At 44.9% G+C, this 12050-nt stretch overlaps 2 protein-coding genes across 6 annotated transcripts in view; one reads left to right on the top strand and one right to left on the bottom strand.

The window, feature by feature from the left end:
* The window catches only part of FAM118B (family with sequence similarity 118 member B), a 48290-nt gene extending 46845 nt beyond the window's left edge, over positions 1 to 1445 (bottom strand). For all 3 annotated transcript variants that reach the window (XR_007156406.1, XM_047878700.1, XM_047878701.1), the window contains exon 1: positions 1369 to 1445. The gene's annotated coding sequence lies outside the window, so the exon portion shown is untranslated. The remainder of the gene's footprint in view (positions 1 to 1368) is intronic.
* Positions 1446 to 1534: 89 nt separating this feature from the next.
* Positions 1535 to 11705, top strand: RPUSD4 (RNA pseudouridine synthase D4). Of its 3 annotated transcripts, none has more exons than XR_007144894.1 (7): positions 1535 to 1750; positions 2112 to 2277; positions 4318 to 4519; positions 8519 to 8612; positions 8689 to 8833; positions 9947 to 10137; positions 10562 to 10699. XR_007144894.1 is itself a non-coding variant. In XM_047823562.1 (7 exons), exons 1-7 carry the CDS (start codon positions 1562 to 1564, stop codon positions 10799 to 10801), a joined length of 1134 nt encoding a protein of 377 aa, XP_047679518.1. In that variant the 5' UTR covers positions 1535 to 1561; the 3' UTR covers positions 10802 to 11705. The 3 variants fall into 3 exon arrangements, 2 of the variants coding, with proteins under 2 accessions (XP_047679518.1, XP_047679519.1); XM_047823562.1 differs by having other exon boundaries at positions 9947 to 10044; positions 10562 to 11705; XM_047823563.1 differs by lacking the exon at positions 1535 to 1750 and adding an exon at positions 1826 to 1964 and having other exon boundaries at positions 9947 to 10044; positions 10562 to 11705.
* Positions 11706 to 12050: the final 345 nt, after the last annotated feature.

The raw sequence follows: 12050 nt of genomic DNA, 5'->3' as shown, positions 1-12050 counted from the left end.
ATGTGGGTTTCACAACGAAAACATGAGCAATCCTCAAAGGACTCAGGCTTCAACAGCAGCTGCCAATGATACATCCTGACCTGTATTCAAAAGCAATTCAAACTCAAAGAACAGTACCGTGTAGGGGAAAAGACCACCGGATGAAGCATAACCTCTTTACTGATCGTCTAGATTTAAGTATCCCAGCTGATTTCCCCGCTATCAAAGCCTTCCTCTCTTTAATCTGTCCTGCATTCAACTGCCAGATTCATTTCTAGAATTCCAACTTCCAGGAGTCTCTCCTGCTCAAGAAGCTTCAAACACTCAATACTTATCACATCTAGTTCAAACTCTTCTTCAACTTAAAGTTTTCCATAGGTTAGCTCCACTTACTTGTTCAACTTTATTGCATGCCCAATATGGCTCCCTTCTGCCCGTCCCTTTCGAAGGGGCGTAATCGCAAACCTAATTCCACTACCTACACTAACTCCTCAGGGAACCTTCATTCTAAGCAGTCTTAAAAATTGTGTCCTCTAGTGTCGGTACAGATCCATTGGTTTTACAAACAGCTCTTCGGAACTCGCCACTAGGTTTCTTAACAAATGGCAGGTATGTCCCGAGATACTTTTCCCATTTTCACCCCCAACCAGATGTTCATCTTTTCGGCCACCCCCGGGGTGAAGTCACAGGGAGTCGCTTACAGTTTGGGCATGAGAGTCCCAACATCGCACCTTGTTAAGAGAGGGAGAGAGGGTCTAGGGCGGTTGGAAAGTAGGGAGGGGAAAGAAAAAATGAAGGAAGCAGCAAAGGGAAAGGAAGGTGCGTGCTCTGTACTGTATTTTCAGTCTTTGGAAGGAGCAGGGAGAGCGTAGGGGGAGAGGAGACTCCAAAACAAACAAACAAAAAATGAATTCTTGAAGAGTAACATAAGAAACTCAAGGTATTCCCTAAGGAGGAAATACGGGCTGGGGCCCCTGGGTAACCGAGGGGCTCCCCATCATCCCCGGGAGAGGACAGGTTACAACCTGAAACAAAGAGGAGGTGAGGGGTGGAGAGGCTACAGAGATCCGGGCATCTCCGAAGGTCGAACGGCAAGGAAATGAGAGGTGACACGACGCGTCCCTCAGGGGACTCGCCGGACACCAGGGATGTGGTTGCCAAGAGGGACGAGGTAAGCGCCCAAGAAGGCTCTGGGGCGAGCGTTTATGGGGCATCGCTTCCACGGGGCGCGGGGGCGGGGAGGTGTTCGTGAGTGGGATCTTCTCGCAAAGGGAGAAACGGTTCCCAGTGCAATGCTCTCCGAGAACAGAAACCCCAGAGTCGTGAAAACGTTAAAGCATTGATGAACCGGCATTTCCCAGCCCGAGCCTGCCTTCCCAACACACTCACCGAGTCTCCTCCAAACGCCACCGCTCCAGCTGCAGCTACCGGCCGGCGCAGCCGCACTCTGCGCGCACCGTCCCACGTGACTCGGCCGAGAGCCCGCCTCACGCCCACGTGATCCCGAGAGCCCGCCCATCCCCTCCTTCCCCAAGCCCCTCTTTCGCACGAGGTCTTGGCTCGCCCCTCCCTTTTTGACAAGATGGCGGCGCCCAGCTGTAATGCTCTCGGCCTTTGGGTGAAGGGTTCCGGGCAGTGTTTAGGGAGTCGTTTCATTTTCGCCTGCCAGCCATTTTGTTCCTCCGCTGCTGCGTCTGGGACTCTGAATGCCCAGAGGTTAGCGGAGAAACTCCGATCCCAGAAACAGGAACAAAAGACGAAGAAGCAACCGGTGAGTTCGAAAGGACCACAACTCCCAAGAGGCAGCGCGTTAATTGGATTCCTGGGCTGGGAGTGAGGTAGGAGGGTCCTCTGACAGCTGTTAAGCAAATGTGGAGGACATGTGGGAGAATGGGGAGAAAGGGAAAGGGAAGAGGTCCGTGTCTTCCTGCGGGCTGTGTCTTTGGCTTCTGCCGGCCTCGCTCCTGAACACTGCGATGGGACAAGTTAAGACAGACGCGCACCGCTGCTCTCAAATTATTCCGGGAAGGCGCGAGTCCAATGCAGAGATAGTCATTCCCAACCTAGATTCTCACCCAGGCTTATTGAAGATCTTCACCAGGCTTTTCCTGTCGCTCCTTCTCTCCCCGTAGGTGCCCACAAACCCTGTTCAGCGGAGAGTGCAGGAACTCGTGCGGTTCACACAGCAGCTGCAACGAGTCCACCCCAACGTGCTTGCTAAGGCACTGAGCCGAGGGATTGTGCACCAAGACAAGGATCTCGTGGTCATCAATAAACCCTACGGTCTCCCCGTGCATGGTAAGGACCACGTGGGAAGGAGAGGGGTGCTGCTGGTTCTGTTTTCGCTACACCTATGGACAATTCGGACACATTACTTGTGGGGCTTCTTGAAGCCTTGCATTCAAAATAATTAAGCTTTGGGGGAGTACTCTGTAAGACACTACATATATATGTATATATATATATATATATATAGTCCTGTATGAGGCACTACTGAGGATACTGGGATATATAGGTCAGTCTCTGCATTACAAACATTTGGCAGTCAGCAGTGATATATGGAATGTGCCGTGTGTAGACCACCACAGGGATTTTTATAGAGAGATACTAAGGCTGTGTGGTTCTTGTCTTCATGTTGTTTTCCATCAAAACTGAGAAAAAAGAAATGACATAAGAAAAAAACAGGACAATATATTAAGGTTCCCTTCACTTCCCCTTTCGATAGTGACACCACTATATTTTAGTCTTTGTTAACAATTTTCCCACTTTCACTAATTTTCATAAATACTGTTTGTATTTTCATCCTGTAAATCTCTTATGGGTAATGTATTCTGATAGTTTATTACCTCTGTAAGTAGGAGTATTTCAATATAGTGGCTCTGAATTTGCTTCAGTTGTCTTTTTTTAACCAGGTTGATTTAATGCACAATTTTGTTCACATGATCCAGACAATAATTTCATCATTTAAGTCCAGATCAAGAAAAGCATTCTGTCTTCATTGAACAAAGATCAGAAAATCTCAATCCAGGAGCCCAAAACTGCAGCATAAATCAGTCACCCACCTCAAGCCCTGAGTGGAGACAGAATAGTCTTAGACAAATCAGATCTTTTACTATGCATGGCAAAGATCAAATAGGGATCACCTAAACATGCAGAAGCTCCAATCACAGAAACCAGTATGAAAACCGGTAAGAAAATGGAGCTCCAGCCAAAGCAGAAATTAAACTGCTCTGTAGACGGGCCTCCACTACTAAAAACATACTCAGGACCCACGCACCCACAAAGACATATATAAACCTGTGTAGAAGATAACTTTCTTTAAAGATGTCGTAGAAATTACAAAATATAGAAGATACTCATGTTGTTATAAAATTCAGGTGCCAAAAAATACATAATAAATTATGCATTCATAATATATTAAAAAGGAATTAAAAAACATGAGGTGTGTGTGTGTCGGAGTATGCCTAACAAAACCCCAAGATGCCTAGAACTCGATGGACAATGAAATGTTTTTGAATAACTGTTGAATGTAGTTGTCTGAGACAGTTGGAGTGTGACCAGTGGAGAGTGATAGGAAAAAAATGCACTTGGGAAAGGGATGTGCTGGAGGAAAAAGCATAGTTGAACTAGAAGAATGCTTTTTGAGGAGGTGTAGATAAAAGCATACAGAACGAATTAAGTCAGACATTGCCATGTGTTTTGTGTGTTTTCTTTTTCACTCTTGATCCTTCTCATTCTCCATTAGATAATTATTATACAGATATTTGCATTTTATAGATGAGAAAACTGTACCTTAGAAAGACTAAATGATCTGTTCAAGCTCAACGGCTACTTAGGCATAGAATAGTTCTGAGAAATGTCTCACGTAAAGTCCCGTCTTCTTTACGGGAAGATGTGATGCCTGTAATACCCCAGAAGAGCTTCACAGTCTTGTATGTATCACTTGAGTTTACTTGGCAGAGTCTCAAGCCTTTGTTTATATAGTGAAATATCCGACTTCCTCATTTTGATTGCTGATTTTATTGCGAATATTCAAGTAGGTTAATAAGTATATATATGTCTGAGGAGAAAGCCACATGCTCTGGGACATTGCTTCTCAAAGTTTAATACGAGTGTGAGTCACGTGGACATCTTGTTAAAATGCAGATTTTGATTTAATAGTCTGAGTTGGAGGCCTGAGATTCCTTCCCAGCAAGCTCCCTGGGCATACTGATGTTGTTAGTTCCTGGCCCACATTTCAGTAATAAGGCTCTAGAAAGCACTGACTCTTTTCCCAAGCAGAGTTCTTTGGTGGGATCTTTTACTGGCCACTAAAACCTCTGATTCTCCCCTTCTTAGGTGGCCCTGGGGTCCAGCTCTGCATCAGCGATGTATTGCCTATCCTGGCAAAAATGCTTCGTGGCCACAAGGCAGAGCCATTGCATCTGTGCCACCGGCTGGACAAGGAAACCACAGGTGTAATGGTGTTGGCATGGGAGAAGGAAATGGCACATCGAGTTCAAGAGTTGTTTAGAACCCGTCAGGTGGTAAAGAAGTACTGGTATGAAGGCCATCGCTGGTGGTAGAGTTGGTATCAATGAGGGCATCCTTTTATCTCTTTGTTCATTCGTACGGAAGGACCTCCTGTTAGGAGAAGGCACTGTGCTAGGACCTGTGGGCATATGAGGAGTGTAGGAAACAGACTGAGTGCTTAGCCTATTGGAGTCTGATAGAATAGTGGTTCCTAATTACGGTTGTACATAAAAATTACTGATAATTATTTACAGAAGTAACACATGATTTCATTCCTGTAGTGAAATAATCAAAGATCAAGCAAAAAAACTCCTGGAGAATCCACCCACTCTGTCATTCTAGTCCCTTCCCTTGGGATAGTTTGGTTTTTATTCCCCTGGTCCTCACCCAATGCGTTTATGTACATGTCTAGTATATACAGTGTGATTGTGTATTACATTGTACAGTGTCCACTGTACTTTTATTATTTTTTTTAATGTTTATTTATCTTTGAGAAAGAGAAAGAACAGAGCACGGGCAGTGTTCTCACGAATCATGAGATCATGACCTGAGCTGAAGTTGGACGCTTAACCAACTGAGCCACCCAGGCGTCTCTACACTTTACTTTTCTCACTTAACTGTCTTGGAGATCTTTCCACGTTAGTACATTTAAGTTTACCTCCATTTTTTTTTTAAAGTTTATTCACTTATTATTTTGGAGAGAGAAAGGGAGAGAGAGAGAGCTAGAGAGAGAGAGAGCACATGTGCACAAGTGGGGGGAAGGGCAGAGAGAGAGGGGGGGACACAGAATCTGAAGCAGACTCCAGGCTTTGAGCTGTCAGCACAGAGCCCGACGTGGGGCTTGAACTCACAAACCACAAGATCATGGCCTGAGCTGAATTCAGACACTTAGCTGACTGAGCCACCCAGGAGCCACACCTCCATTTTTTTTAATAGAGGAAAGATACATGAACAAAACTATAACCTACTCCTGTCCCCCGTCTGCTGAATTTTCTTCCAGAGGCAACCAGTATTCTACTATCTTGTGTAAACTTCCAGAGTCATACCGGGCATGTATAAATGAATTATTATATGGCAATGTATTTTGCACTGCTTTGGATCCTGCTTTTTTTCACTTGGGAAATATATCTTGGAGAGCATTTTGTGTGTGCTTTTAGTTAATTTTTATTTTTTTTTAAGTTATTGTAAATTTATTTTGAGAGAGAGTGCACAAGCAGGGGAAGGGCAGAGAGAGAGAGGGAGGGAGGATCCGAAGCAGGCTCTGAGCTATCCGCAGGGAGCATGATGGGGGCTCACACCCACGATCCATGAAATCGTGACCTGAGCTGAGATCAGGAGTCTGAAGCTTAACCGACTGAGCCACCCAGATACCCCTGTGTGTACATTCTGAGCTCTATAGTATTCTGTTGTATGGCTATATCATAATTTCCTCATTAATGGATGTTTGGTTAACTTCCCATTTTTCTGAGCCTATTGCAAAGAATATGTGAGTATATTTTTAAGACAGATTCCTAAAGATGGAATTGCTAGGTTGAAACATTTAATATTTGAATGTTACTACCCTTAGGTGGGCCAGGTTTTCCTCCCAATAGAGTAGTGAGTACCCACCTCCCCTTATAGCTGACCAACTCATTTTTCAAAGGTTTGCCGCTCTGATGAGTTAAAAAAAAAAAAAGTTTTCTGTTTCTTGTGTACCAGCAATGTTATGCCTGCATGTTTATTGGCTTCTCATGTTTATTGAGTTTCCTTTTCTGTGAGCAAACTGTTTATTTCTTTTGCCCAGTTTCTGTTGGATTGTTTATTACTTTCTATTTGATTCATGGGTATTCTTTTTATCTTTTGGATATTAGTTCTTTTGGTGTTACAGATTTCGCAGCTACTTTGTGGTGTTGGGAGCCTTCAAAAAATCTCTGCTGAGGCCCACCCACAGAAGCTCCACAAGTGACTCTGATGAGGAATTAAATGTAAGAACTGCTGTACAAAGAGATTGTAGATAATGGAGGAAGTTTAGCAGAGTAGCTCAGAGCTCAGCAAGATCTGTGTTCGCCTGTCAGCTGTGCCATTTAACAGCGGGAGTCCTGAGGCAAGTTATGAAACTTCTCTAAGCTTTGTCTGTATATGAAAAATGAGAATAATGGAGTTGAGGAGAGAATTAAGTGAGACAATGCATGTAAAGCGTTTTGACCCAGTATGTAACTCATAGTAAAAGCTGAAAGGCAGAAAATTGAGGCTATTTTCATGCATATAAGTAATCCAGATGTTAAGTCTATCAAAAAGTGTTATGTTATTTGTGAAAATTGTTTATGAGAGTTTAGAATCACTAACCATTCTGAGGATCGGGCTTCATGGAGGAATTGAAATCAGTTAATTGTGTCTTGATGAATGAATAGGATTTGAAAGACAAGATGGAGAAACGTGTTATAGATTGTACAAACGGTAGGCACAAAAGGATAGAACATGCAGTCTAGTCTGGAGTGGAGAATGGTGACAGATAACGCTGGAAAGTTGACTGGAACACAGTTAATGCTGACCTTAAATATTAAATACCAAGTGCAGGAAGTAGGAGTTAGAACATAGTAGGCAACCAATTAGTATTTGCTGACTTAACTATGATAGCAACTTGTTACAGTTACTTGTTTGAATCTTCTAACTAAATTTCGAATTCCTTGAAAGCAGGGATTTTTGTCTTGCTCTTCTATACAGAACTAGTACCTACCTAAATCAGTGCCTCTTTACATTCACTGAATGTGGAGTGAGCGAACATTAGTAATGTTAGGTCCTTAGGAAGAGTGAGCTAGCAGTTAAAACTCAGTCTAAGTGTGATAAACTATGTCAGAGAACAGCCCAAACTGCTACCAACCCAACGTGAGGAGTCCAGGGTGTGAAATGTATGAGGGTCAGTCAGTGATAGGCCACCAAGTGCCCAGGAGGATTCCTTTGTGATTTACCTGGAAGATGCGTAAGCAAGGGGACAGATTAGAGAGTCTTCTACCCGTAATGAAAGGAGACCTCCAACAAACGTGATCTGGAATGGTTATCTCGTGGTGGTAGTTGCTTCTGTGACCTTGAGCACGGAGCACAGTTCCCCCGGTTTTGTGTATCTGGCAAACCTGGCAGGAGCGGTTCTGTGAATTCGTTTACTTGTTCATCCACTTCACGTGCAGCCAGAACTTAGCCATCTTTTAAAAACCAAGATACATGGGGGCTCTGGGTGGCTCACTCGGTTGAGTGGCTGACTCTTGATTTTGGCTCAGGTCATGATCTCATGGTTTGTGAGTTCGAGCCCCGCATCGGGCTCTGCACTGACAGTGTGGAGCCTGCTTGGGATTCTCTCTTTCCCTCTCTCTCTACCCTCCCCTGTTCTCTCTTAAAAACAAGTAAATAAGCTGTAAATGGTAAACAAACAACAACAACAAAAAAAACCCAAACAACTGGGATACATGGGAGCCCGGGCGGCTCAGTAGGTTAAGCATCCAACTCTTGATTTCAGCTCAGGTCGTACGTGATCTTACAGTTTGTGAGTTTGCACTGTGCTGACAGTGCAGACTCTGCTTGGGATTCTTTCTCTCTGCCCCTCCCCTACTCTTTCTTTCTTTCTTTCCTTCCTTCCTTCCTTCCTTCCTTCCTTCCTTCTGTCTCTCAAAATAAATAAATAAACTTAAAAAAGATAATAAGAAAAACCAGGATACAAAACCATATTACCCCGATTTTGTTTTAAACTATAAATATTCATTTTTAAAGGCTAGAATGAAAGAGCATGCTACTATGATAAATTTTCTATTGTTTTATCCCAAATATTCTGTAATTAGTAGATATTAGTAATTAGTATATATGTAATATTACTTTGGTAGAAAAACGGATGTGTTTGTATCAAGCTCTCAGGCTAAGTGCTATCATGAGAGGTCATTTGGGATGCTCCCGTCTTAAGAACTGACCATGGAAGGTCCAGTGCTAACGCCTCTAGCCAAATCCGAGGAGTTTCCCCTTCACCTTGTGGCTTAAGTGAGGGTCTGTGTGTCACTCCCAGGGCCATCGCTGTGCGTGTCCCGGTACCCTCAGCGGGAGTTGTGGATATCCCCATCGTTGAGAAGGAGGTGCAAGGCCCGCAGCAGCACTACAAGGTGGGTGAGCTGTGGCCCAGAGGGATGGGTTTTCTGCTCTTCCTTTGCGACGTATCTTGATTTTTTTTGGTTTCAGATGACGCTGTCCCCAGGCTACCGCATGGACAATGGGAAGATGGTGAGAGCACGAACGAGCCGGAACGCCCATGTAGCTGTGACTCAATACCAGGTGCTAAGCAGCACTCTGTCCTCCGCCCTCTTAGAGCTCCAGCCAATTACCGGTGAGGGGCCACTGTTGTGCAGTGGGATCGGTGGGACAGCGAAACCCCAGGGCCGCCCAGCTCTGTCCGGGGCCTTGTGCTGGACTCTGCCCTTCTTCTGAGCAGCTGGTATTGTGGGAAGGCTGGGAGCTCCAATGGGGATGATTGTTGTTTAAAAAAAAAGGAAAGAAAGAAAGAAAAAACACTAGGTAGCAGAGGGATATAATTAGTTCGGTTATATTTATTTAAAAATCTGCAAAAATGATTTCTCAAAAAATTAAGCATAGAATTACCATTCGGCAATTCTCATGGGTATAAACCCAAAAGAATTGCAAGCGGGTATTCGAGAAGATACATGCACACCAGTGTTCATAGCAGCATTATTTGCAGTAGCCACAAGGTGAAGTCAACCCAGATGTCCACGGACAAGGTGAATGGATAAACAAAATCTGGTCTATACATATGATGCAATATTATCCGGCCTTGACAAGGAAGGAAATTCTGACACGTGTTACAGCATAGATGAACTTCATGCTAAGTGAAAGATGCCAAACGCGGGAGGACAAATATTGTATGGTGCCATGTATGAGATCCCTAGAATACTCAAATTCAAAGAACAAGTAGAATAGTGGTTACCAGGGGCTGGGGGGAACGGGGGCAGGAATGGGGAGCTGTTGTTTAATTGGTTCAGAGTTTCAGTGTGGGAGGAGGAAGAAGTTCTGGAGAGGGATGGCGGTGATGGCTGCACAACACAGTGACTGTACTCCGTGCCACAGAACCGCACACTTAAAAATGGCTAAACTGATACATTTTTTGTTCTGTATATTTTGCTACAGTGAGAAAATGTGGAAAGCAATACTATTTAGCATTATGTAATAAAGCTAAAAAAAAAAAAAAAAAAAAGCCCAGGTTATATGTGGTGGAAGGGGAACCGTGGAGGGTGGAGAGGGGAATTTAGAGGCTCAACGGTATGTATAATGTTTGCTCCCTGGTAGCTTACAGTTTGTTGTTGTTCTTTATACTTTATTGTAGGTGGGGCTTTGCCAGTTTTACTGTGCTTTGATTTAACATGGTTGGAAGTGGTGGTATGGTTTCTGTCGCTCCTCAAGTTTTCTCTCTCTTTTTTTTTTAAAGGTATAAAACATCAGCTTCGAGTTCACCTGTCTTTTGGATTGGATTGCCCAATCCTTGGTGATCACAAGTACTCAGACTGGAATAAGCTGGCCCCCCAGGTGATACTGGTTTGACCCAAGGTGCAACAGATAAGGGGGAGAACTTAATGCTTTCCCCTTGTTAAGCCCTGAAGTGAGTCACCACAAGGCTGTGTAAGTTCCCGAGTTTATAGAGAAACAGCCACTGTTCTTATGGAGCTGCACCATCTGTTAGCAAAACCTTTGTGCTTTATTCCTTAGTCTCAGATTTTGTTAGGAGGTCGGGGGCAGGGGGAGCAGACTTTCTGAAGGCTCTGAGCAGCCTTTCACGCTATTGCTGAAGAGCTTTTTATCTCTTGATGTTACAGCCTGTTCTCTAGGAAGGCCAGAGCATTGGCTGATACGAGCTTCTCTGGTGTGGTTTTTCTCTTACCTGGGTTCTGAACCTTCCTGGCAATGTCCCTGACGGGCTGTCCACCACTGTGTCTTCCGGGGGGATTAGTGTTGGTTCCTTTAGGTGGAAGGCCTCTGGCCCTGCGTGCTGCTCAAGGATGAGCCATTGGCCTGGCTCTCAAGAAGCTCTTTTGTCTTTGTACAGAAGCTGTCTGTCGGTACCCTGAAGAAGCTGGGGCTGAAACAGGCGAAGGCCCGCCACATCCCCCTTCACCTGCATGCCCGCCAGCTGGTCCTGCCAGCCCTGGGGTCCAGGAAGGAGGAACTCAACTTGGTCTGCAAGCCTCCTCGATACTTTCTGTGCTCCCTGAGATGTCTGGACTTACGGATGCCAAGTCAGGATCAAAGTGGGGACGATGAAGCTGGACGTCTGAGAGCACAGTGAAGACCCTTGGGCAGTTTGGCCCCTGAATTCTTCACTGTTTAGTGCACTATGCTAGCTTCTCGCCGGGGACAGACTCCAGAAGGGCCAGGTGCTATAAGTGGAAGAAACCCAGCTGCTTCTGGGCTTTTACTGGACACTGAATATTTACCAATGCTCTGGCCATTCTCTGGAAGAGCTTGCGGGAAGTCTCCCTGCCAAGATAGAAGAGAGCCCGGGACCGGGCCGATTGGGTCAATGATCGGAAAAGGAGAACTACGGCACGGAATCTGCTCAGAAACTGGTTACGTCCAACAATAAAGTTCTTGATCTATCGGGAAGGTTCCTGTGCTTGGAAAGAGCATATAATGGTTCTCTAACTGATAGATTCAGAAGCAGTGAGTTACTGTCCTCATGGACAAATGGAGCAGAACCTTTCTGCTCCATTTGCTTAGTCTTGCATTTTGTAGACCCGTGTCCTAGAATGCAGGGCACTCTGCTGCTGGAGCCCAGGAGCCTTGCTGCAGGAGTGACTGGAGCCTGCGAAGGGGTGTTTGATAAGCAAGAAAAGCAGATGTAAATGGCAGGCGAGGTGTGAGGCCCCGGTGGGGAGCACACGCACCATCCAGAGAGGGCAAGTGTTAGCTCCAGCTGGGTGTTGCAATGTGGAAACAGATTCTCTAATTTTTTCCAAGAAACCCAGATACACTTGACCCTTGAACAGCATTGAGGGGTTTGGGGGCACCGGCCTCCCCCCTGCTCCGCTGCACAGTAAAAAATTCACGCATAACTTTTGATTCCCCAAAAACTTTACTGATAGCCTACAGTGGACCAGAAGCCTCACTGGTAACAGTGGATTAACACATATTTTGTATGTTGTATATATTCTATACTGTATTCTTTACAATAAAGAGGGAAAAAAATGTTATTAAGAGCATCATAAGGAAAAGAAATACATTTACAGAACTGTACTGTATTTATCAAAGAAAATCCGTGTGTAAGTGGCCTATGCAGTGCAAACCCGTGTTCTTTGCAGATCAGCTATGTTTATGTGAAATCTCCAAGTATATCGCTCACTAAATAAGATTTGTAAACAAACACCTGTCCCCAAACCCAGGTGGTCACAAACGTGGTGCCCTGTTTGGCTCTAGAACCCCTTCTCTGGAGATGTGCTTTCCTCTTTAATCCTACCACGTCTTCCTGAGCACTGGCTCCACTCCCTCCGACTGTGATAGGATAGTTCCCACCAGAAACCAAATGCAGACGGGAGTGT

Source organism: Prionailurus viverrinus, chromosome D1, assembly GCF_022837055.1.
Source record: "Prionailurus viverrinus isolate Anna chromosome D1, UM_Priviv_1.0, whole genome shotgun sequence".
NCBI lineage: Eukaryota > Metazoa > Chordata > Mammalia > Carnivora > Felidae > Prionailurus > Prionailurus viverrinus.
The sequence above is the reverse complement of the archived record's forward strand: the minus strand, read 5'-3'. Positions and strand labels throughout refer to the sequence as shown.